Genomic DNA, 24,849 nt, shown 5'->3' with positions numbered 1-24,849 from the left:
TTCTTTTTTTAACATTCTTTTTAAAAAGTGATCATTTCAATCAAATCGAACTGGATTTTTGGGGCATGGGGACGAGTTTTTCGCCAAAAACGAGGCTAAAACTTTGGGGCAGCCAAAAATTGTCGGATTTGGCTGATTTGGCACACTTGGTCATTGGGTGAATACCTGAGTGTCTACAATTGGGCCTATGAATAATTTGAAGCCACTGAAGTTGAGCCCAGTGCGTTGCACACGTTCGACTATAATATAAAACAATACTCAATGGATACTTTGTAAATCAAAGAAAATATTTAAGGTTTGACAGATTCAATTCAATTTCAATTATTAAGCTTCTGAAGTTACGTTGGCATCTGGAAGAACTGAAGTGATCAAATCCAATAGTCTTTTAAAGCTATAGTCAAAACTTAACTTAACATTCAAGAATGGTGATTTTAAAAATATATCAAAAATATTATGAATTTCTTTGGAGGTTTTAACTTGTCATTCCACACGCAACCAGTGAAAGATCATTTAAATTAACCGATCCATGCCGAACGCATGAGCTGCAAAAAAAGAAAAAAAGGTATCTGCTATTAAATCTATTAAATTTCATTTCAACTAAAACTCTCCAGAACTCTCTGGGATAACACCTGAAACTCCGACAAAAAGCGATTCGTAGGGTGATTCAAATAAAGGATACCTTATTTATCAGTTCGTGCGAAAATAAGTCCCGTTAAGTTATGAGATACTCTCGGGTACTTAATAGCCGGGGGGGATTGGAATAAGCGGGGGAGTTGGAAAAAATCTCAAAACTTAATAAGCGGGGGGGGGGGGGTTGGAATAAAAATGTCCTGGGTGGGAAATTTTTGAAAAGGGAGCTAATACAGAAGAATTAGGACAAAAGAGGGAACTTTCGAAAACATTTTCCCAAAAATTAATAAGCGGGGGGGGGGGTTAGAATAGAATGTCCTGGTTGGAAAATTTTCGAAAAATTAATTAGCGGGGGGGGGGCGGCTATTAGGTACCCGAGAGTACATAGCAAGGTAAGTAAAGAATACCTTTTTGCGTAAATACATCTTCGATTGTTTTGTCTTCCTCCAGTTCCCTGGGAAATAAAAAAAGTTGCAAATTCAACTTCGTATTCGAGTGTTTGCTTCTACTTTCTAGAGAGACTCTCCGACACGACTAGAAAAAGACGATATAAATCTGAAATTATTCAATTAGAGGTAGTAATTTGAATGATAATGAGCCACTGTTACCTCAATCGATCTCCTTCCAACATTTCCACGAGACCATTTCGTTGCTCTACGGTGTCCACCAATTCTTTCGTCAGACGCTCAACCTCTTCGTGTTGCTTCTTTCGTGGACCTTGAAGAAGAATAAACAGACACTTTAGAATCCAGTGACATGTTACAAGCTAGTCTGATAAGAGAATCTATCCAAGCTGGCGAACTGCTTCGATCTTTTAAATCCAGTTTTTGGATGAATATCAGTTATACGAGCCTTTGAGCGCGGCGATGTGGAAGTCAGAACAATTGCACCAAAATCAAACTCAATCGTATACATAAATACTATGTAATATTTTAATGGTTTGTTTGTTATTGTTTTCACTGAAAAACTAGGTCACATTCGCCACAACCCTTGAGAGCAGAGCGTGGTGTACATCGGATGGATGATATGTGGATGAGATCATTTATAACCCAGTCATTTAAATATTTAAATATAGTGACCCATCCCCATGAACTAGCAGCGTAACGGTTGTAAGAAAAAAAATCAAAAAAGTTCTTACTATCAGAGGTAAGTAGGTCACGAATCCTTTGTTCCAAACGAGCTTGTCGGTCTTCCAATTGGATGGAGTTGGATTGGATAACGAGTTCAGATTCAAAACGTAATAATGTGTTCTTCTCGTTCACCAAGTTGAACCATTCAAACGTCAATTTGTTGGTATCCGCTGGTGGCGCTGTAAAAGCAAGTCAACCGAAAATAGTTAATTCACTCTGAGAATATAACTTTATATTATCGAAAACAAGAACCTTTTTAGAATATCACCACAAAGAATGAGAAGGAAAGAAATTATTAGTTTCGACAAATTGGTAGTTTTTGGAGTATCTCCAATCAAAAATTTGGTCACATAAAAAGTGTGTTAAAATGAAGCACATAAAGCAAAATTGCAAAGATAAACTCAGAAATTTGGTCGTCTAAAAAGTGCAAGAGCCTGAAAGTGGTACCGGGGGGGGGCTAGGTTTGCTAGGTTTTTGTCCAATTTTTGGAAAATCACGACCCTATGAGAAATTTTGTGATTTCTGGACCCTTACAGATACTCAATTTTCTTTTTAATGGTTTTTGTACCCCTTTGAGAGACCTTCGATGGTGTGAAAAAAGACCCTTATGGCTCGCACATACCCGTTACATATTTTGCATAAGTACCCCCCCCCCTCGGGAAGTGGTGGAGCACACTCCTAAAAAAAAGGAATTACTTACTATTTCCATCGCGTAGACTTCTCTCTACCGATTTAGCACGTTCTTCCAGCTCATACATCTTGACATCAACCTCATTGAGTTTCCATTGAATTGATTGGGCTTCCCAAAGTCGTTTCGATTCACGCTCTTTCATTTCTTTGCGTATTTTTCGCTGTTCCCTTCGCTTAGCTTTTTGCTCTTGTTGTCGCCTTTCTTCTTCTGTTAATGCCTTCTTCTGTTGACGAGATTAAAGAACGAATTTTGAAGATTTGTCTAAAAGGACCACACCTACACTACTTTGGTAAGCTCAGGTGTTCTTTTATAGAACCTTTATAACTTCAGAACTTCAAAAATATAGAACGAACAAAGTACCGGGTGTTTCAAAAAAAGTGTACAAGTTTGAAGCTAGATTGTGAGAAAACTATAGATATTATATATCTAAACTTTCCACCACCAGAAAGAACAAAGGCTAACTTAAATTTTGAGCTATCGTACTTTAAATTTGCTTCACGCGTTCAAAAGTTATGAAGAAAATTCGAAAAGAGTCATTTTTGAGAAAAAAGATCATTTTTTTTTCTCTTTCTCTTTTAGTCGGAACCACTATGGAAAAGGCAACTATTGCCTTAATGGGAAATATTTCCCGAACGGGAAAGTGGAAAACTTCCCAAAATAGCTGGACTTTCCAAATCGGGAAGTTCACCAGTTTCTCGATCGGGAAAGTGGCCTCTGAGCACTCCGGAAATGCCGTGGCAATTGTTCTGTGTAAAGGAGGGAAAATAAATAATATTCACCAGGTAGTTTTTTTAATTCACCGGGTAAACTAACAACAAACTTGTAACATCCGGTACATCGATCTGCTGGTATCTCGAATAAGCTATTTGTCAAACTTAAATCTACGAACTTTAATTTGTTCGCCCAGCAAGAAACTTAAGACGTATCAGAAACTTACATTCGGGAATTGAAACAGGGGCGTAAAATATGTAATAACCTTTTTCTTTCCGCCACCGAACGCCCTTTTAAAGAGGGTGTTATTTCTTTCATCCTCTTCACTTTCACTTGACGATGAAGAATCTGAGAACATGCCACGCCCTCTGTCTTCTTGTTGCCGTGGTGATGTAAAAGGATTGATGGGTGAAACGGGTGACACTTTCGATGACCCGTCTAAAAGAAAAGCAATCATAATATTTGATGTTAATACAATAATGACCGGTTAGTGAGGGCTGTACTGAGAAATATTGCCCGAGGTCAAGTAACGACCGAGCTTGCGAGGTTGTTGCATTGACCGAGGGCAATATTTTCAGTACAGCCCGAAAAAAACCGGTCGTTATTGTATTTGTTAACCGTTTCCTCCAGCTTTGATTGATTTTTAGCGCTTTATCCAGCAAAAATAGCGAAATAAAGCAGAAAAAAAAATTGCTATAATTTCTGACGTCAGAAATAAAAAATGAGAGAAATGATGTCAACGCATTGTTCATTTTCCTTTGAAAAAGTGACGTCACAATGAATTTTCCTAACGACGGGCACTCTGGACAATGTAGGCCCGTCGTCATGCGAAAAGAACCAATTGCATTGCGCAAAAAGTCGTGTAGCCCGCTTCGAAAAAGTAACCGGTTAACAATGAGAAATAGCAAATTATAATCCAACTCTGACACATTACACATCCAGGGATAAATAATCGATGAAATGTTTCAGGCATCAAGCTTTGACAAATCACATCACAAGTTCAGCTGATTTCAGTGGACTTTAACCGGCATACTATTAATAATAAAATAGTAGTAAAACCTGTTTTACCTTCAGTCGTTTTGGAGGACATTGGAATTTGGGGTGAGGTGTCTTTTCCTTGGGAAATCTTCCTGATGGGTGATGGAATCAATTCGCTTTCATCCTCCACAATAGTCTCCGGTTTCAGCGTTTTCTTCTTCTTTCTCAAGACAAGTTTCTTCTTTTTCGGTTTTGCTAGTAAGAAAGAAGAGACTTAGAATCTAAAGAATATTCAGTGCCGTAGGAAGCATTTTCATATTGGTGAGGGGGGGGGGCTGAAGATTAGTGACACCGCGAGGGCCAACCATGGTTTGGCCCGAGGGGGGGGGATTTTGAAAATTTGAGTTCTAGATTGCTTGAAAATGCACTCATAACATGCACTTAAAAGACAATTATGACAAATTAAAAAAGAAAAACTTTGCATTTTGCAAAATAACTATTTTTGAAAAAATTATTGGGGGGGCACCCAGTTGCTACGGCACTGATATTGGATACGACGAATTGAGAAGATTTTAATGTAGTATTTAAATGGTATACCTTATGAAATAGATTGTATGAAATAATCCTACTTTACCTTTTTCAGGTTCAGTTTGCGTTGATGTCGGTGGTTCAACCAGATCAGGAGCTCCGTCAATATCAATGTCAACGGATATCGGTCGAAAAGTACTACCCGGTATCCGCATACCTTCGGTAAAAGCCATCGAAACCGGATATTGTGCACGGCGTTCTTCTTGCGGTCTCCTATGAACAGCACCGAAACTGTCCTCGCGTGAAACGTAACTTTGATAACGTTGTCGATATTCATCGCTACCATAAATTTCTTGATCGTCCTCGTTCGTTGGTTTGTTCGAATCTCGTAACTGGTCGGGTACCGACAGTTTTTTCTTCTCCTTGGTAGGGCTGTATTCTAATTTCTTTTTCTTCTGACTATTCAACTTAGCTTCGTGCTTCTTTTTCTCCTCTTCAAACATAGAATCTTCCTGAATTAATTTCGTCAAATTTGGTGTCGAAACACTGAACTTGGATGCAGCCATGAAACTTTTTGTTGTCACTTTCTCTGGTGTACATCGTAGTAAGCTTGGATGCCTATCTAGCAAAGAGCGCGGTGTGAAGCGGTCGTACGGACTTTCAATTTGGTCTTCTTTTTCTTCCGGTGTTTGAGAAGAATCGATTTTATCAACACTGGAAAATTTGAAGGTTAGTTCGATATCAGAAAGAAATAATATCTTGAAAATGTAAGCATACAATATAATAAACAGTCACTAGTTCAGATACGTCATCGGATACTGAGCGCGAAGTGATACGAGATAGATTCCAGCGCTTAGTAAGAAAGCAATACTTAAAGACCACTTACTCTGCTTTGGTGAAATAAGGTTTATGTTTCGTATCTTTGGTGGATACTTCCAATTGTGGAAGGTTATTTTTTAGTTTCTTTTGGATGTTGAGTACTTGGGAAGTTTGCTGTGACTTGGTTGTTATGTCGAGGTCATCGTTACTCAGTTGACGTGAATAATTAGCTGCACGGACGTCAGAAGGCATGATTTGTTGTGTAACAGCTCGTCGACGTTTCACTGGATTTTAAAAAGAACCAAATATCGATTAGGAATCATGAAAGTGTACACTAGTGTCAAATGAAGCAATTCATATACCCGTATAACATAAAAGTACTTCTTAACCCCTATGATGCTGCATAAAAACAGGTTAATGTAAGGTTATCCAAGGCAAAACAAGGTAGGGCGTTTATTAAGCAACCAAGAGTAATATTTTGGTAATAAATTCTCATAAACAAACCTCAAAAAACTTTGAAATTCTACTTACCAGATTCCTTTTTAACAACAACTTGAGTGGGTCGCAAATTCCTTTCTTCTTCTTCTTCTTTTCCACCTTTATACAGCAAGCTGTTATAATGAACATTACAATAAAACTTCCCTTCGGTTTCTTCGTCCTTGCAATGGAATGCGTAGTTGCCAAGCAACAAACGGCATTTGCAAGCAGTACATCTGAAACAACTGCGGTGGAAGAAAAGACCTTCAGCTGATTGACGTTCCACAACGTATACTTTTCGATTGCAGAAATGACACAATTCGCTCTCCGACAGCTGAAATGGAAGGAAGGTTAGTATTTAAATCATTAAAAGAACAGGTTTTTGAGATTTGTCTAAAGAATATATGAATGCAGAAGCATTGCAGCCATTGAGACAATCCATGTACAATAACTTTGTATTTGAAAATGTTATTAAAAATACATTTATTCGACGAAGACAAAAAAGGATTTCTCATATTTTAGCGAAGGAGTGTTTCATAGAAGTATAGGTAATTAGACTAAAAAGTGGGTTTACCCCTTCGACACTGGATTCTTTGCGTGGTCGCAAGCCTGATCCTTTCTTCGTTCCTTCTTGTACAATACTATCACCAAAGACAGATTCTGCCAGCTGTGATATCCTCTTATATCTCTGTTGTCCTTTTGACGCTTCCATATTCTCTAAGGGTTCATTCCCTGCATTCCCATTGGTCAATTTGTTATCACGTGATCGAAGCATAGGAGAAGTTTTCTTTTGAACCTCGTCTTTCTTTGATGCGTTGATGGCATTTTTTTCGTGTTCCAAAGCATTGCCGTTGATTTCTTGCTTTTTGGTGTAAGATTGCAATTGAACGTCGTTTTCTTCATTGATTGTCTGAAAGCAAATCAACGAATTTTTTTCTTTTCTCCCATTGTTAAAGAACGATCGGCATAATATACCTTAATAAGTGTTCATTTTGGCGGATTTGGCGGATTTAAGCAAAATTAGCCAAAATTAAGTACATGCCAAAATTAATATACACTCAAAGTAGTGCGATCGTCAACTCATTAAAAGATTATCTTATTTTAAGACTTCATTTTTTAATCTTCAATGTGCGAGTCTAACGACTCATTTATTCTTTTCGTGAAGCTTCTTCTCACGTTCTCACGATCCATGATAAGAAATGATAACTTTTGAGCTCCGTGTAAAATAGGAGCATATGAAAACTTTATACCTGTTGATTTTCTCTGTCGTGTTTTGCTTTCTTCGCAAGTTTGCTTTTCTAAAGAAAGTCACATACAGTCAATCAATCAATCTACTTCTTAATTTCATAAAGGTGTGGTCTAGAACTAATGTACCTTTTTGCACCACTTAATTTGCGGGTTTTATGGTCGTTCCCATTTGTGCGCCAGTTAAATTATTATAGACAGTGAGTTTTTAGTTAGGCGTTGTATTTTATTATGGTAGCTCGTAACTCGAACATCCAAGGAGGGAGATGATGATTGAGTGTTCGAGTAGTAGAGAATTATTTTAATAAATACATAAAGCAAAAATATCGAGTTTTATTATTTTACCTTTGATCTTCTGGAGAGTCTTGAGATGATCGCCATTTTACTTGTTTTCCCTTTCTTTTCAACTGGTGATTTCGGTGAAACAGGGATGGTTTGTGCTTCCACTTTCAACGTATCGCCTCCTTTCGCTGGTGTCTTTTCTTTTGGTGCAGAGCTTGCCACTGAAAGAAGTGCAGATTTTGCTTAGATTTATGCAGGTAAAACGATACTGGGAATTTTTTAAAAGAGCCTTCGTATAAGTAGATGAAATTTTGGGGATGAAATGCATGGGAGGGAATGTGTACATGCAATAAAACCAGACAATAAATATTATGTTATTAAAAGAATTCAGAGCTGTATAACGTTAACAGGTTCCGTTATCTGTCGGCAAAATCGTCAGAGTCTGTGGGAAGTACAGAGAGCTCTGTTGGTACTTTTCTACCCTACCATAGCTTTACAAAAAAGGTAAGACGTCTAACAATTTGTTTTGTTTTTGTGTATTAAAAACAAGTGTGATAAATCAATGCCATAAGAGTGCTCGACTAGTTAAGAAGCAGAGCCATGTATCAATACATGGTCTATATACAATAGTATATTTAAATTATATCATATGCTAACCCTATTACGTTAACATAGATGTATTAGTACCTTAAGGGAATAAATTAATGCAAGAATTAATTAATGCGGAATAAATTAATGCGACAATTAATTAATGCGGAATAAATTAATGCGGAATTAATTAATGCGGAATTAATTAATGCGAATTTGGCCCTTTTTCGTAAAATTAAATTCCGCAAAACTTAGAAAATTTCGGCCATTCGCATTAATAAATTCCGCATTTTTTCTAAAATATTGCTTATTTTGGAGGTGTAAACCCCAAATATTCATTTTCTGGACTCCAGTGCATAAATTAAGCACTTGCTACTTGTATTCCCATATTTGACATTATTCTCTTACTTAATAAGCACCCGAACCAATTGAAACATTTTTACACGTTTTGTTTGTATTTCGTTGGAAATTTTTTAGTTCGTTCGTTCGTTGTTCTGTTTCTTGAAAAGGAAAAAATGATTTGAAAGGCTATTTCGCATTAATTAATTCCGCAAAATCCCTTAAAATGGGCCTATTCGCATTAATTTATTCTGCAAAACATAAAATTTTTTGGGGGTTGCTCGCAGTAATTTATTCCGCAGTAATTTATTCCGCATTAATTAATTCTCGCATTAATTTATTCCCTTAAGGTAGAGCACACTTGATAGAGAAACAGAGTCAAATTTAAATGTCACAAGAGAAATCTTTTGCAGAGGCGAAGTTGCAACAGGTGGCTCAGTTTTATGACCGATGAAAGTGAAAAGGTTTTTCTCTGGTCGTCAGTCATTTTCAGTAACTTGTAGAGAGTAACATAGTGATATTTTCTGGTGCAGTGTTCTGTTAAGTGTAATTTTACGTGCAAGATCATGCAAAGATGTATAGTGTTATCAATGTTAGTTATTGGTTATTGGTTAAAAGAACAGTGCAGTAAAGGTAGAACATGTTTTGTGTGGTTGATAAAAGATCGTTATTTTATTCAATACTCATTCATTCAGCTTAAGATCAGTACTGTAAAAAAATGGAAATTATGTCAAGGTATGGTTTGATGGATGTCTGTGTATTAAACGTGTCTCTGCATTTTAGCCAATTAAATGGATGTCTTGTCAAATAAAATGAGGTAGGTCAGTATGACAGTCAAATCAAGTTTTAAGATATTGCACTCGTATTGATTAGATGGGTTACCTATGGCAACGGCAATGCCATATTTGGTGTTGTTTTTAGTAAAAGGTTCGATTAAGACTGACGATTCTTGTTCATTCATCCTGCTGTTGCAATTTTCGTTATTTGGCTGATTTATAAACACTGCAAAAAGGAGAGAGTTGTTAGTCGACAGATTTCCTGATGCTGATTAACGTTTCGAAACAATTTTTCGACGTGCGTCTTTCGTGCCAAATCGTGCAATCTGTTAAAAGTGCTCAAAATTAATTTCATTAGTGCATGCCAAATTCTCCAGGCATTATCAAACGGTTAAAATTTATTTAAAGTCTTAGAATCGAAGCAATAACACTTCTGCTCAATGCATTTTTATGATATCTGTTAAAAAACAGAACAATGTGTGAAACATGAGAAACAAACAGTTTCGAATGGGAGAACTGTGAGCTTTACCTGGAGTTTCTTGGTGAAGAGCTTCATAATAAAGCGATAAATACGCCATAACTGTCAGAGTGTCAGGATTTCGTGATCGTACAAAATCACGAGCTGCAATCTTCGGCGGGATGCCCAGGTGTTCTTCTGCAACTTCAAATGCCTTTTCAAAGAAATCAGAAGACATTATTTGTTAGCGTGACGTATTTATTTTAATCTTCTTAGCTCTTCATACTGAAGTATTTAACAGCAAACAAGAAAGAAATGAAACAATGGTTACCTTTTCACAATTCACTCTTGCATCCTCTTCTTTTAAACTATGATAATCACTGAAAGAACAATAATAATGAGATAAAAATGATTGAAAATACCAAGAAGAATATAGAGTCATTTTAACCCTTTGACGACCGGGCCAAAATTCATGTACAATTGACTTTTTTTAAATAGTATCTTGGCATCGGTCTTTTAGTCACAAAACACGAGGTGACCTCGCCATCAATCGCTATAGGGATTAGACCTATGATAAAATCTACAGAACTATGATCTACCATGTAAAAAAGGTTACTTAAAGAAGTATAAAGAATATGGTAAGTATATCTTACATTAACTCCGGACGATATCGGTGAATAATTGCGCAGAATCCCAACCCATTTTGCCAGGACCTTGACATATCAACAATGGTGACATTTTGGTAAGATTTCGTTTGTTCTTTACACCATCTCAATAAGTGGTCCGGATCGATTTCCTTCTCTTTTCGTTCTACAAGAAAATTCAACGACAAAGTTTTGTCCCAAACATCTTTCTGGATTTTTTTCTAGCCATCCTTAGTGCTTGGACTTTCCTATACTGGTGGAAACTTCCAAAATTGAAGAAATAATTGGTCCCAATTACTTTGAAAAAAGGTGCAACTTTTTCCTTGATAAACGCTAGGTTTTTAGTTTATATTGGGGACTTGCTTTAACCTTAAAAATAATCTGAAATCGAAGACTCTTTCTATGCCGATACTGTAGACTTACTTTTTTCCCTTTGTCTCTCTTGAAGTTGTTTCTGATGATCGGTGAGTTTCTCAGCCCAATCGGCTAAATTGACCTTGGAATCGGTTGCATCGAGTAAATGACTTATTTGCTCCTTTCTCAACGAACGAGCGTTTAAATTTAAATATCTGGAAATAAGAAAAAGGATCATATAACTTAAAATTCACAAAATAAGGAAGAGTTTTCAAGAAGAAGAAATTTTCCCAATCTGTTATAATTCAGTCCCTGTATATATGGTTTACAAGGGAGAAATTAATTCTTGTTCCGAAATAGGCTGAGATCGAGAAATGAGATCATCTTTTCCGATGTTAGTCGATCGATAGTGAAGTGAAGCGAGTACTTTTACAATGAGTAAAGAGCTCGTTCGGGCTTTTAATTCAAAGAGTCTTAAACTGGGAGTTAGGAGTGGCAAAAATTAATATAGTAGTAGGCTTTCTAACCTTGTGGAAGGATCAATACAATAAAGATCATGTTTGCGACACAAATTATCTGGTTTGGTCTGTGGTAATAGTTGAAAGATGCTTTCACGCTCTTGTAGAATGTCAAGTGATTCTCGATTTAGTCCCAGACCTCTGATCATCCATGCTGCATCAAAAGCACCGAGAAATCCACGGGCACACCCTGAACCGGTGGGCCAAAACGGCTGAAAGACGAAATTGAGAGGATTTATGCTTTCAGATTGAGTTGGTTAATAAGATGGAAAGGCGAGGAGGTGGTGATTTCATAGATAATCTTTTCCCTGAAGAGTTCTTTCATTTTATTTGTACAGAGGAGTACACAAAATAAACAGGGTGAGACTAATAAGGAAATTATGAAGGGATGTTTATATTCCTAATCCTTTGATTTGATTCGAGGAAAGTCTTCGTATGTTTTTCCTGAGCAGAGAAAAAGGTCAATTGGTTTGACACGTTTGAAAAACCGTTGGAATTTCATCATGATTATAATACTTTTTGAAGTTCCTAGACATTATCAAAAGGTTTTTAATAAGCTTAAGAAACCGCACAGCGTTTATTAAATCGTGGTCCAGTGACAAAGATGACTCTCAAGCTACAAAGGGTCTTCTCCTTGCCGTTTTTGTTCGTCTTGCGAAACCACGTAAAGATTAGATAAAAATTAAATCAAAACTTCTTAAATTGATTCGAATAATTCCGAAATTTATTCAATTTTTATTTATTTGAGTGTTATCTTGATAATAAAACTCGATTTCGGTTTCTAAGAACTTGTCAAAAAAATATGAAAATGCGATATCATTTAAAACGATTCATTTTTGCCGAACTTGAAATTCAGGATTTCTTATAAGCAGTTTATGAAACCAAAAAAGAAAACTTTCAGTGGGGACACATTCGATACGTGAAGAGACATTACGCTAGAGAAAGATCGGAAGCATATGATGATGCTTCCCTGCTGTACATAACTGATTCATTTATTTTGTCAGATAATAAAACGATGTCATGATGACGTCATTAAATTCGGATTTATTTCTATGAATAACAAATAAGCTGCAGGCGTTTAATTTGATATGACATGCTCGTTGATTGTAAGAAAAATGAATTATGGGATAGGTGGGTTTCGTAGAACATCCTGTTATACAGTCAGCAGTATATAATATTTTCTGGGAATTCCATTAAGAAAAAATACTCCAAGTACAATTGTTCGAAATTACCTTACTAGTTATGGTTATGATGTCATTATAATGGAGTGCTTCGAGTATTTCATTTCCGTCGAATGAGAAGTGTCATGTTAAAGGGGAATTAACGTTTGGAATTAACCCTAAGATTTTTTTTCGAAACATTAAAGAGGAAGAAAAATGTGATCGAACAAAAAAAGAACCACTTCATAATGTCTTTTATTCATTGAGTTATTCAATCTTTAATTTCTCACGATTTTGACTCTACAATGGAGAAAAGCTCCCCCTCTGTTGATTTTGTGACGTCACGTGTGCTCCAACTATTCTTACTGTTACACTATATTTGGTTGTAAAAGAGATAAAAAACATAGAAATTAATCTTTTTTTAGAGTAGTTATAGCAAAACGTTGAAGAAATAATACTAGGAGAGTCTAGTTAGTATTCCAAAGGTGCAGTGAGCTTTCTAACGGTAAAAAGAAACTCAAAAACTGCATTTTAAATCATCATTCACCACTCTTCCCTTATAAAAAAGAGAAACACAGGGCGTGTGCTACGTCACATTTTTCGTATCCATAGCAACGCAAGGGAATTTTCAAACAACTCTTATTCCGGATGTAGAAGAGTAAAGCCCTATAAACCATATATATTTGAAATTGTCTCAATGAGCTCTATTTGATTCTGTAATTTATTTGTTGACAATTTTGAAACGTTAATTCCCCTTTAATAAGACAACATACCAAAATCGAGTGCTTTTATATATCAAATCAGACATCGCATACAAGGCAAAACAATAAATAGTCACCGGATATGGCCGATACAGATAGGATATTATTCTTTCCCCTTTTGTCTCATCGGAATGTGAGCAACTTAGTTAGGTAAACAGTATCCTTTCTAAAAATAAGACACATACCTCTAGAAGGACATCACCAGCAATACACATCAGTAACCTTTTGCCTTTTCTCTCATATATACGAGACGAATTCTCCGCTTGGTGGATTGAGGTGAAGTCAAACATTGCAACATCTTCCTTCTGATAATGGTTCACAGCGAATTGGTGATGTGGCAATTGGTAATTAGTGGAGAAGTCAGCAGCGTCTTTGGCAAATTTCAATAAATTCTTATGATTGACATTGTCGGATGATAATAACTTGAACACATCTTTACAGTCCTAAAAACAAAAATCTGAATATTCTAAATCTTATCTCACTTTTTTATAACAAGTCTTTCATCTCATGATAGTATGGCAAAACGAGAAAAAGCCCTAGATCAGAATTTTGAATTCTCAGTTACCAGTTTCCGAAGACTGCTATAATACTGGAATCTTGAGCGGAAATGAGCCAACACAAGTTTATCATAAAATAACTTTTCATTTCTTTCTATCTTTTGCACCGGCATCAATGTATCTGAAGTAAGTCTTTGGGACATTCGGTAGATATGAAAATTTCCCTTGAAATAAAAGTATATATACCTGTTTTATAACACCAGTTGCAAGCAAACTTTTTTTTTTGGCTGTCATAACAAAATAATGAGTTTCATCTCTATAATATACAATGTTTTCAAGTTCTATACCAGTCTTTTGTTTGAGTTCATGAAAAAAGTCTTGATTATAAATAAAAGCAACACCACTGATTTCTTCCACGCGTGCTTCTTCACTGGTTTGCTTGTTGACGAAATTACAAGTGATAGCGATGGCTAGTTTCCCGCGGAACTCTTTCCTTTTGAACTTCAAACAATTATATTTCCCATCGCAGCCACAGATAGCATCAAACTCTTGACCACTTATTGGTGATGAGCTTGGTGAAATCTTTGCCCTCCAACCCTTACCTAGTCCAAAAAGGAAAAAGTTACTTTTAGGCTAATCAAAATATAGATGAAATTAGTGAAATTTTCGCGAACTTCCAGAAATTGTAACTTGAGAGTATATTTTTGAATTGAGTTTGAATCAACGGATCCTGCACTAATGTACTTCCCAGTTTTCTCAAAGGTAACGAATCGAGTGAGAATTGAACCCACGACCTCTCGCTTGCCGGGCGATTGCTCTCCCAACTGCGCTATCGGTTAGTTGCTATTACACTAGTTCGTAGTAGACGAGCGGAGCGACGTGCTCAATGTTCACCATCCGGTACCTGAATTCTACGAATCAATGGAATTGCCACGAACTGAGACACAGCTAGTGTCCAATCTCCAACCAACCCGCTAACTTTGAGAGAACTGTTAAGCTATGTACATTGGGGAGAGGCATTAACCCAACGGAGCCCCGATTTCGGACAACTAGTCCATCAAGAGAATTGAGTTTGATATTGAACTATGCTGTGGTTAGGACCTGATGATAATAAAAAATTTAGGATCAGTAATGGCTTGGCAATTCAATGAGCTGATTGATTCAGCACTTCCTTTACTTCCTAGTTACATCTCAATGTCATTATTATTTAATTAAAAATAGACATAATTGACAGTGTTGTTAAATGGCACATAGGATAACATTAATTGAGTTGTATTTAAAATGAATGATAATTGATGTAGGGTCTCATGAAATGAAAATACCTTCTGAGGGTTGTATAACATCCTCGAACAAAACATTAACGTGAAATTGTACTCCAAGGAATAAAGCAATCTTCAACAAAATACATTGCATCCTTTTGATACCTAAAAAATCGAAAACATACCAATGTTTTATAGATGGAAATGGCTAGTTTAGTATTTCCTATTATCATAAAGAATCGTATTTTCTAAAACTACATCATATATATATAAGGAGTTCTTTAAATCTGCTGGATAGTAAAGCAGAAAGATAATGTACTTACTTATATGATCCAAAGAACCCGAACAAAATTTCCCGAAGAACGATTTCACTCCAATACCCTTCAAATCAACAATCAAAAACGGCCATAGATGAAGAACATTGTTCCTGGAGAATTTGTTTCGTTTTTCAATAATAGTCACATGGGCACCAAGAAAAGCACATTCGATAGCAAGACGTAACCCAACTGGGCCAGCACCTATAATCAATACTTTGGTTTTGGCGCATGGCTTGTTCTTATAGTCCTGGTGTTTCCCTCGTTTCTCAAGTTTATTGAACAAGTTTTGATATTTCCATGATTTCAATTTTGCTTTGAGTGTTGTTAAAACTGTCTTATGATTTTTAGGGTTTATATCAAGTAATTCACAAAGTTGAGCAAAATATTTGACTGTGTCTGGTATATCATTTGCTGCCAAGAGTTTATTATAAGTGGCATCAATATTGTTAACTTCTCCCTCTTCTACATCCATGGTTCAAAGTCTCTCCAAATATTCCACAAGAAAATGTATCGACTTTCAATTCATCAATGTTGCATTTAAGACATTTTCCAAAATATCATATCCTTTGGTACATACCAAAATCATATCAAAATCATTTTTGATATTTATTAAAACTAAAAAGATCAGAATACATTTCAAGGTTATAAACAATATCCATGAATCTAATATATTATTGTGTTCAGTGAGCGTTGACAAAAATATATGATTCATACATGATGATCTAAAGATTGAAACACGAGTGAAGTGTTGAGGTGAGAGAACTTCAAATATGAAAAGACTTGTGACAGATCATCGCCTACCTACTGTAAACAGTAGAAAAGCAGATCTGTGTATACCCTGATATCAATAATAGGTTTAACACTCTTCTTGACAAATGATAATTCTAACATAAAAAGACAAGAAAAACCTTTATAATTAATCGCTATGTTAAGTCATATACAATGTTTCCAGACAAATTAAAAACATTATAAGAAGAGGAGTTTGTTTAGAACAGTTCGTTTATATCTCAGTTATGTAACATGTCCAGAGAGAAAAGGCTTTTATTATTATAAGTCATATCATTTTCTATAAAATTCTTTTTGCTTTGTTGTATGAGTGGTGTCATCCTTTAATTATAAGAATAATGATTAGGCAAAAAAAATCATATAGGAAGTGCTATTTAATTTGTAACGGTTTTTGACATTAAACTGTTTTAAATGCTTCTCTCACCATAACTCAGTTTTTCTCTTTTAAAAAATCTCCCTAAAACAACTCTTACATATTAGAAATTGTATTCATTAATAGTTGAGCGTAATATTCAGTTTCTGGGATAAGGAGATAATTAAAGCCACTATTCCGTGTAGCCCCTACACTTTACAAGGTATAATAAAATACATGAATTATTGTTCTAGATCAAGTGATACTAAGTTTATTTTACCTGATTGTTTTAAAGGTTTAAAAACTTACAAACTATTTCAAAAACACACCGGAAACTATACAGCATTCCCTGATCAATTTCCCATTAATGTAACAAAAAGTTTGTACATTATTTTTCAAATTTTGTGCAGTAACCCCCCTTGACATACAAACCTGGGGCAGATGGCCACCTTTCAAGGTCTGAATTATTTTCACATCATAATTTTAAATTACCTGTGCATTACATTGGAAAATGCTAGTATTATTGGGCATTAGTAATAAAAAAAATGATCAGATTTCAGTGAAATCAGACCATCAGTTTGGAAGAAAATGAATAATCTATGTAAAATGTGTGGCAATTTTTTGTCACGGATGGAAAATGGACACACACAAGACGAGAAGACTATTCTTTAAAATGGCAATTGATTGCAAGGGTTGGGTTAGAGTTGGTTGGATAATGGCAAACCAACATTCTGAACTTTTATGAACATTTAAATATGCTCCACTCAGTTGAAACATTCAGGAAAATTTTGTTCTGAGATGCTGCTAAACTGAGTAACAAATGAAGGGGACAATTCAAAACGTTCTCAAGTATTCTCAGTCCTGGAATGAACCTTGTTTTTACTGAAACATTCCATTTTATTTAAAGTTGCTTGTGAGATGTATTGAAAATTGGTAACTTTTTATCACATTGTTAGAAAAACTCAAAAACCTTAAAATATTTTCCTAACCTAACTTTGATGCTCCTTTATAGGTATTTGGTTCATATAGAAAAAAGTGGAATTAGGATACTCTATAAAATTGTAATAAGCTATCAAAAACATCCCATCACACCGTAAGAAAACTCTTAGCATTTTGACCAGTTCATCCAACCTTCAAAGGATTACAAACCCATATCTAGGATCAAAACCTGAAAAAAGTCCTTTTACAAGCCATATATACCACATTCTATTTCAAAGCAAAAAATCTTCCACATCTCTCTTTCTAGTGTAGTGTAGCTAGAGACCTGAAATTTGGAGGGAAGATTCTTTGATAATATTAGAATATTATCATATGAAAATATTGGTAAAATACAGTTTCTTTTTTTTATAAGCATACGGTAAATTTCGGCTGAAGCTCACTATGCTTAACCCTTTCCGGACGCATGATTTCACGGCTATATGACGCAAACAAAAATTTGATTTTCTTCACTAAAATTGCAATAGAAAGTGATTGATAAAAGATATCACGATAAGTAATACCTCTTTTTTTTTCACATGTAATAGGGGTTTTGAAATACCAAAAAAAAATCTTTAAATATGGCTGACACCTGGTCACGTGACCGAAAAATCGGCAGATTTTTTTTCGGAAAGGCAAAATTTTTGACTTTGAATAAAGAAATAGAGTAAAAGGCATTTGCTTTACGCCTTGAACTTTTAATATGATTTAGAGAATTTTTAATTACTGACCGGGTAAAAAGAATTTCATGTCAAAAGCTTTCCAAGAATCTGAGTAAAGTGATTTTTTGTCCAAATTTTTGAGCAATTTTTCCCTTACAGATTTAGCCTGAGTAAATTTACAACAAACATTGAAAATTTATAATTCTAGTTGTAAACAAGATATCGAAAAGCGGTTTTTTGCAGGTTACGGGAAATTTATCTCAAAATCATTATTCAAAACCATGTTATTGTATTTTGGCGCGAGAACTGTTAAAATCTTTTACAAAGCTATGTGCCACCCGGTTGCCCGTGCGTCATATAGTAACACGATTCATGGGCCACCCAGTGGCCCGTGCGCCCAGAAAGGGTTAAGTAAAGCTCAATTTTGATCCTCGACTTATGCTTAACCCTATGCTTGGTAAAGAAATTATGAAGGGGGGGGGGTAATTAAGCGCATTATCCCCTCTCTTTAATCTTGAGAGAAATGAAGACATTCTCTTGTTTTCGAATGTTTACCATATGATTTCGAATCTTTATAGTGTTGTGTTCACTGTTCATGTTTCAAAAACAGACTGCTGCTACATTTTCTCTCTTGCTTTTTCATATTATATAGGGATTAATTTGGATTCTGTATAATACAGTACTACCAGTTTTGATATGCATTATACATATATTATTATAAATTATGGTTCTAAAAATTTCTTTGGCTGAGCCTCAAGATATGCTTAGCATATGCTTTATTTTTCTGGAAATTTGAGCTTCAGTATGCTTATAAACGTTATGCTTATTAAAAAAATGAGTGTATTTAGTACTTTGATCAAAATAACAAAAGATATCTTTTTTTGAAAATAGGTAAAAGGGGGAACAAGGGCAACAAGGTAACAGGTTGAGAATGGTGGCTCTGAGGGGTGAAAAATTGAAGAATAAAGCTCAACCTGTTTCAGCTACAGTAATAATAAGACCACGTGCAAAACGTGTAGAACAGCCATTTGAATGCTATCAAAACTTGAATAGGGTGTCAATTTCTATGCTTTTGTATTATCAGCATGAAATTTATAGGTAACAAAACCTTTGCTGGAATTGATTTAAAAAAGCTTTATATTTGACCATCAGATTATTATTTCCTAAAAATAAGTCATTTTAAAGTCAACATATTTAAAGTACAGTATTGTAGCTCTAAAACTACCCTTCCCAGTGTTTGCCTTTTGACAATTTTATCTATTTATATCAAAGGCATCTCATTTGCTACAAGTAAAATATTTGGTGTAATAAAGCTTGCAGGTATCAGACTTAAGTAGCCTGTCAATAATTTTGTCAAAAAACTTTCCATATCTATAAATATATCATAACTAAAAGTACAAAATATTTTACCAATATTTTCATATATGATAATGTCAAAATGACAGGTACTCTTGGGTACCTAATAGCCGTCCCCTCGCTAATTAATTGTTCAAAAATTTTCCACCCAGCACATTCTTATTCCAACCCCCTGCTTATTAATTTTGGGGTAAATGTTTTTGAAAGTTTCCTCTTTTGTCCTAATTCTGCTGTATTTGCCTCCTTTCATAAAATTTTCACCCAGGACATTTTTATTCCAACCCCCCCGCTTATTATAATTTGAGATTTTTACCAGTGAAAAGATGTGTGATTTGAGTGGTTACACAACTTTATTCCCAAAAAGTAAACAGTCTTTTATTCTGAATAAGAATGTACTTAAAAAAGACTCGTTATTGTCAAAAAATCATTCTGAAGGTATTTTATTAAAGGTCAAAATCTGGGAGTTTCTAAACATTGACCAGAAATGGCGACAACAACCGGTGACCACGACCAGCAACCAGATAATTTTGGGTTATTGAGCTTTTTCCATTTCTCCAAATTTGAACATATCATATTGAAGAGAAAGCTCACCCCTGTCTCATCTGTTTAGAGCCATATGCTCAATGCGTAAAACAACCATTTCGACGCTCTTGAAGCTTGATTATGGTGGCAATTTCTATCCTTTTGTATTATTGGCATTGAAAAATAATTAGCAGTACAAAATCTTTTGAAATTGGTTTGAGAAAATTTCTATTTCATCATCATATTGTTATTTCTGTCAAAATTAGTCATTTTGTCAGCATAAAGAAAATAGAATAATTGATTAGATTCATATCTTGAAAACTGGCCTTCCCGATTTTTTCCTACTGACATGTTCTATCTATTCATACTAAAGGCATATCTCATTCAGAATAATTAAAAACTATTTGGTGTAACAAAGCTTACAGACATCATACTTATATAATGCCAATTATGTATAAGTTTTATATTGATACTTCCTTTTTGCATATGTTTTGCATACTTTCTAAAGGAATTTCACCACGGCAATTCGGCCACCATAATTTTTGCATACAATCCAATATGGCAGATGGAAAGGCAAAAAGGTCTAGATGAACGGAGGTATAATCGAAATGATTGAGCAAATTAAAAATGGTCGAAGAAAATGACATAATCTGGAGCCGAGTGAGTATTCGATCACCGATAAAATCGATGGGTGGTCACTGATCACCTTCGGTTATTATCGATCATTATCGATTACTTCGATCACAAGCAAACGTATTCGATTGGTACTGTCTGGTATTTATATCATATTACCAACAGTCACGGAAATCCTTGCATTTGCACGGGGTGTGCATTTGCAACGGTTTCAACGATTTTTTCCGACCCTGTGCAAATGAGCTAGAACGTGTAAGGCAAAATGCACGAAAATTAACAAATCTCAACTTTAAAATGAAAATGGCATAAAACGCAGACGAAGGGCATTTTAATTTTTTCTTTAGAAGATTCTTTAGCCTTTTCCTTTTTCTCAAATTGTTGGCCAATTTGGTGCCTGGTTTTCTTCCTGGTTTTTGGTTTCTGTCCTGTTCACTGACCTTTATATACCCTGGACCAAGTTTCTCAATCCCGGCAAAGCAAAATCTTTGATCGGAGTTTTTTGAAAAGTGGTACCCTAATCCAGACAGTATTAATCGATAAATTCGATTATCGAAGTAATCGATAATGATCGAAGTAATCTATAATGGTCGAAGTAATCGAATGACCATTTATCGATTAACAATCAAATTTCGAGTACCAAAATTTCAAAAAAATTGTGAGTCTTTGATCACCTTCTTAACAACCCTTTGAAGACTCGATTACCGTTCGAGTACTTTGATTGTTATTGATTACTTTCGATAACCAATTGATTACTTTGATAACCAGTTGATTACATAGATACCTTGGAAAAACCAAAAACATTGACCTAAAACCAAACCACAAAAAGAAGCCATAAGAATCACCTTCACCTTCCTGCCATTTTGAGTGTGCTCGCCCTGGGTTTCCTCAAATAACCCATATCGCGTATTCTGATTGGTTAGAGAAAGCGAAAGTGGTTTTCGCGCGTAAATTGCCTGTTTTTATTGGACAAAATAAACTCAGTCTCATATTTTAGTGGATGAGATAAACTCAGTTTCAGATTCCGTCGCTTTACTACAGGAAACATATATCCGACACAATCAAGGCAGGCTAGCTCTAAAGCTCTAAAACAGCATCTAATAACATGAAAACCAGAATATGATTCTTCAATGGGAATCAAAACTATAAAGTGTACTTACAAACATCAATATGTCTGATCTAACAAAATTTATAACGGCACTGTCATCATTGACAATAAAACAAACGATATTCTTTCAAGAGCCTTGTAAACATTCCAACAACTTCCATCGAAATGATCTATCACAGCTAGGTCTACCATTTTTAGCGCGGTTTGAGGATTGAGCGGAAAATGCTCGCAAAACGCCTGCGAAGGCCCGTGCGAGTGAAAAACTTCAGTTTGACAATCATTTTCTCAAGCAAAGAGTACCTACGTGAAGCGATTCTAGCTTTACGATAGTGCCGTGGATCATCAGTGGATAGTATTCAATTATCATTATACCTTTATTTTCATTCCTAGAACTTTTGCAAAAAAAAGGAAAAATAGAAAAGTTGTATTTTTTACTGCTCTATTCACATACTGAATTTGAAAGATCTTCTATGTGGCGTTTTTTTGCAAACTTCAAAAAACTGATTTTTGTCCCGCTTTTGCAGGACTTTATGTCCTGCTTTTGCAGGACTTTAGCTTAAGTGCTTGCGTGCAGCATAGGGTACAAAGTCCAAACATGCGTTTCCCGTAATTTTTGTATGAACAGTTCTATGGAAGGTATTCAATATGATCGAAAGCATTCAATATGATCGAAAGTGATTGAAAGTAATTGAACAGTAATCGAAACGATCGAACAAATCGAAAATGATCGAAGAAAATGCCATGATGATGATTTGGAGTTGAGTGAGTATTCGATCACCGATAGAATCGATAAGTGGTCACTGATCACCTTCGATTATTATTATTGATCATTATTGATTACTTCAATCACAATCGAACGTTCGATTATAATACCAGACGATCTTAATCGAACGGAATCGACGATCGAACCAGTCGAACCAAATCGAACGCAATCGACCGATTGAAATTCGATTGTCGAACGCAATCGAATCTCAATCGAATATTACCGCAATTTTCAGATTCGATTGATATTTGATTGCGTTCGATTGATGTTCGATTGCGTTTGATTACGTTCGATCGTCGATTTATTGACCCCCGGATTGTTCATCGCATAATTTCTACGGGAAATCGAAAGTAATTTCATTCAGCTTGTGATGTTTGAGAGCTTGGATGTTGGGAAGCTGCAAGAATAAAGCCAGACAATCTCAATCGAACGGAATCAACGATCGACCAGTCAAACAACAATCAAACCAATCCCTGGAGGTCCCGGCCGAGGTCCTGGGGGTCCAATTGGTGCCCACTGGTCAGGGGATGTGAGGGTACACGTCTGCACCATTGGGGGTCCTTCAAAGTTCCTCAAAATGTTTTCAAAAGCTGGCAAAATTACAAAAAATGACCTCCTTTGGGTACCAGCCCCGATGGGACCAATCGAGGCTTCTACAGCCCTCCACAGCCCTTCGGACCGCTTTGGATACCCTCTGCCTTGCTTTCCCTCAAAGCCAGCACCCTCCATCAGTCATCCAAAGCCTTTAAAAGGCTCGGAAAGGCGGAAAGGCTTGAAAATCGGTCAAAATTGGAAAAAAAATGACCTCCTTTGGGTACCACTGCGGACGGCCCCTGGGGGTCCCGGCCGGTGTGCCGGGGAGTCCGATCGGTGCTTACTGGTCAGGGGGTGTGAGAGTACACGCCTGCACCATTGGGGGTCCTTCAAAGTTCCTCAAAGTGCCATCAAAAGCCGGTAAAAATTGCCAATAATAACCTCCTCAATTGAGGCTGCTACACCCCTTTCTCACCAGGAAAAATCGCCGGTGAGACCAATTGAGGCCTCTACAGCCCTCCGCAGCCCCCCATAGCCCTTCGGATACCCTCTGCTTGCTCTCCCTCAAAGCCAGCACCCTCCATCAGTGCTCTGAAGTCTTTAAAAAGCTTGGAAAGGCTTGAAAATTGGCGAAAATTGGTCAAAATTGGAAAAATGACCTCCTTTATTTGGGTACCACCATTGACGGCCCCTGGAGGTCCCGGCCAGGGTTCCGAGGAGTTCGATCGGTGCCCACTGGTCAGGTGGGATGTGAGGGTACACGCCTGCATCGGTGGGGGTCCTTCAAAGTTCCTCAAAGCGTCGTCAAAAGCCGGCAAAAATTGGAAAATTGGAAAATTGGCGAAAATTTGGAAAAAATTGGAAAATGACCTCATCATTTGGGTACCACCGTGGACGGCCCCTGGGGGTCCCGGCCGTGGTTGCGGGAGGTTTGATCGGTGCCCACTGGTCAGGAGGGATGTGAGGGTACACGCCTGCACCAGCGGGGGTGCTTCAAAGTTCCTCAAAGTGTCGTCAAAGGCCGGCAAAAAGTGCAATGGAATTACGCGCAAGTGGAGCAGCCTTCAGTTGCTCGGGTTTTCTCAAATTTTTGTTTGATTAAACTTGACAAAGTTCGATTAAGTTCGATTAGTTCGATTAAGTTCGAATAATGTAATTGAACTAATCAAACTGTTGAGGTCTCTTTAAAAAAAGTTCGATTAAGTTTGATTTCAGTAATCGAACTTAATCGAACTTTGTATTTTGAGAATTTGTGAGTATTCGATTAAAGTTCGACAACCGAACTTAGTCGGACATTAATCGGCTAACAAGGTTCGATTAAGTTCGACAAAGTTCGATTAAAAATACAGTTCGATTGGTTCGATTAATTACGTCTGGACCAATCGAATATTACCCCAAATTTTTGACGTTCGATTGAGATTCGATTGCGTTCAACAATCGAATTTCAATCGGTCGATTGCGGTCGATTGCGTTCGATTTGGTTCGATCGGTTCGATGGTCGATTCCGTTTGATTGAGATCGTCTGGATAGTACCGTCTGGCCTAGCCTGGCTATCCAAGCTCAAAATTTTAGAAAAAATAAGTTTTACCTCAGCCAGTCAAAGTTCTAAAATTATAGAGCTTGGTTCACCTAGAAATCAGGTGAACCCCTGTTGACAGATTTTCCTGCATGAATCCCATGGCTGCAAATAAATATATGCACATAATGACATGCATAATTTTATAATAGACCTTTTTTCAAAGAGGCAACCCTGTTGAATAATTATGTAGTCCAGCCATACAAACAATGATACAGCAAAGTATAATTACTGTTTCATGCATATTGTAATAATTATGCATGGGTGTATCATTGTTTTTCTTCTGGACTACATAATTATTCAACAGGGTGGCCTCTTTGAAAAAAGGTCTATGGTAGCCTTGACCATAAAATATAGACAGTGTGGTGGAAAGTCTGTTAGTTAGACAGAAAGTGCAAAGTGAATTTTGGAGTAAAAAAATTAT

At 36.2% G+C, this 24,849-nt stretch overlaps 1 protein-coding gene across 2 annotated transcripts; it reads right to left on the bottom strand.

Annotated features, from left to right (window-relative positions):
• Positions 1-427: 427 nt before the first annotated feature.
• Positions 428-15,776, bottom strand: LOC136805095 (F-actin-monooxygenase mical1-like; the record flags this gene model as incomplete). Of its 2 annotated transcripts, XM_067061657.1 has the most annotated exon segments (23): positions 428-542; positions 1,038-1,084; positions 1,239-1,347; positions 1,769-1,939; positions 2,461-2,674; positions 3,428-3,600; positions 4,231-4,395; positions 4,775-5,382; positions 5,555-5,771; positions 6,019-6,298; positions 6,539-6,874; positions 7,215-7,262; positions 7,555-7,712; positions 9,301-9,420; positions 9,724-9,865; positions 9,983-10,031; positions 10,305-10,461; positions 10,719-10,864; positions 11,177-11,379; positions 13,274-13,531; positions 13,832-14,187; positions 14,908-15,009; positions 15,168-15,776. In XM_067061657.1, coding segments are annotated over 23 exon segments (4,557 nt in total). In that variant the 5' UTR covers positions 15,634-15,776.
• Between the last annotated feature and the right edge of the window lie 9,073 nt (positions 15,777-24,849).

This window comes from Clytia hemisphaerica, unplaced genomic scaffold, assembly GCF_902728285.1.
Source record: "Clytia hemisphaerica strain Z4C2 unplaced genomic scaffold, Clytia hemisphaerica genome assembly, whole genome shotgun sequence".
NCBI lineage: Eukaryota > Metazoa > Cnidaria > Hydrozoa > Leptothecata > Clytiidae > Clytia > Clytia hemisphaerica.
The sequence above is the reverse complement of the archived record's forward strand: the minus strand, read 5'-3'. Positions and strand labels throughout refer to the sequence as shown.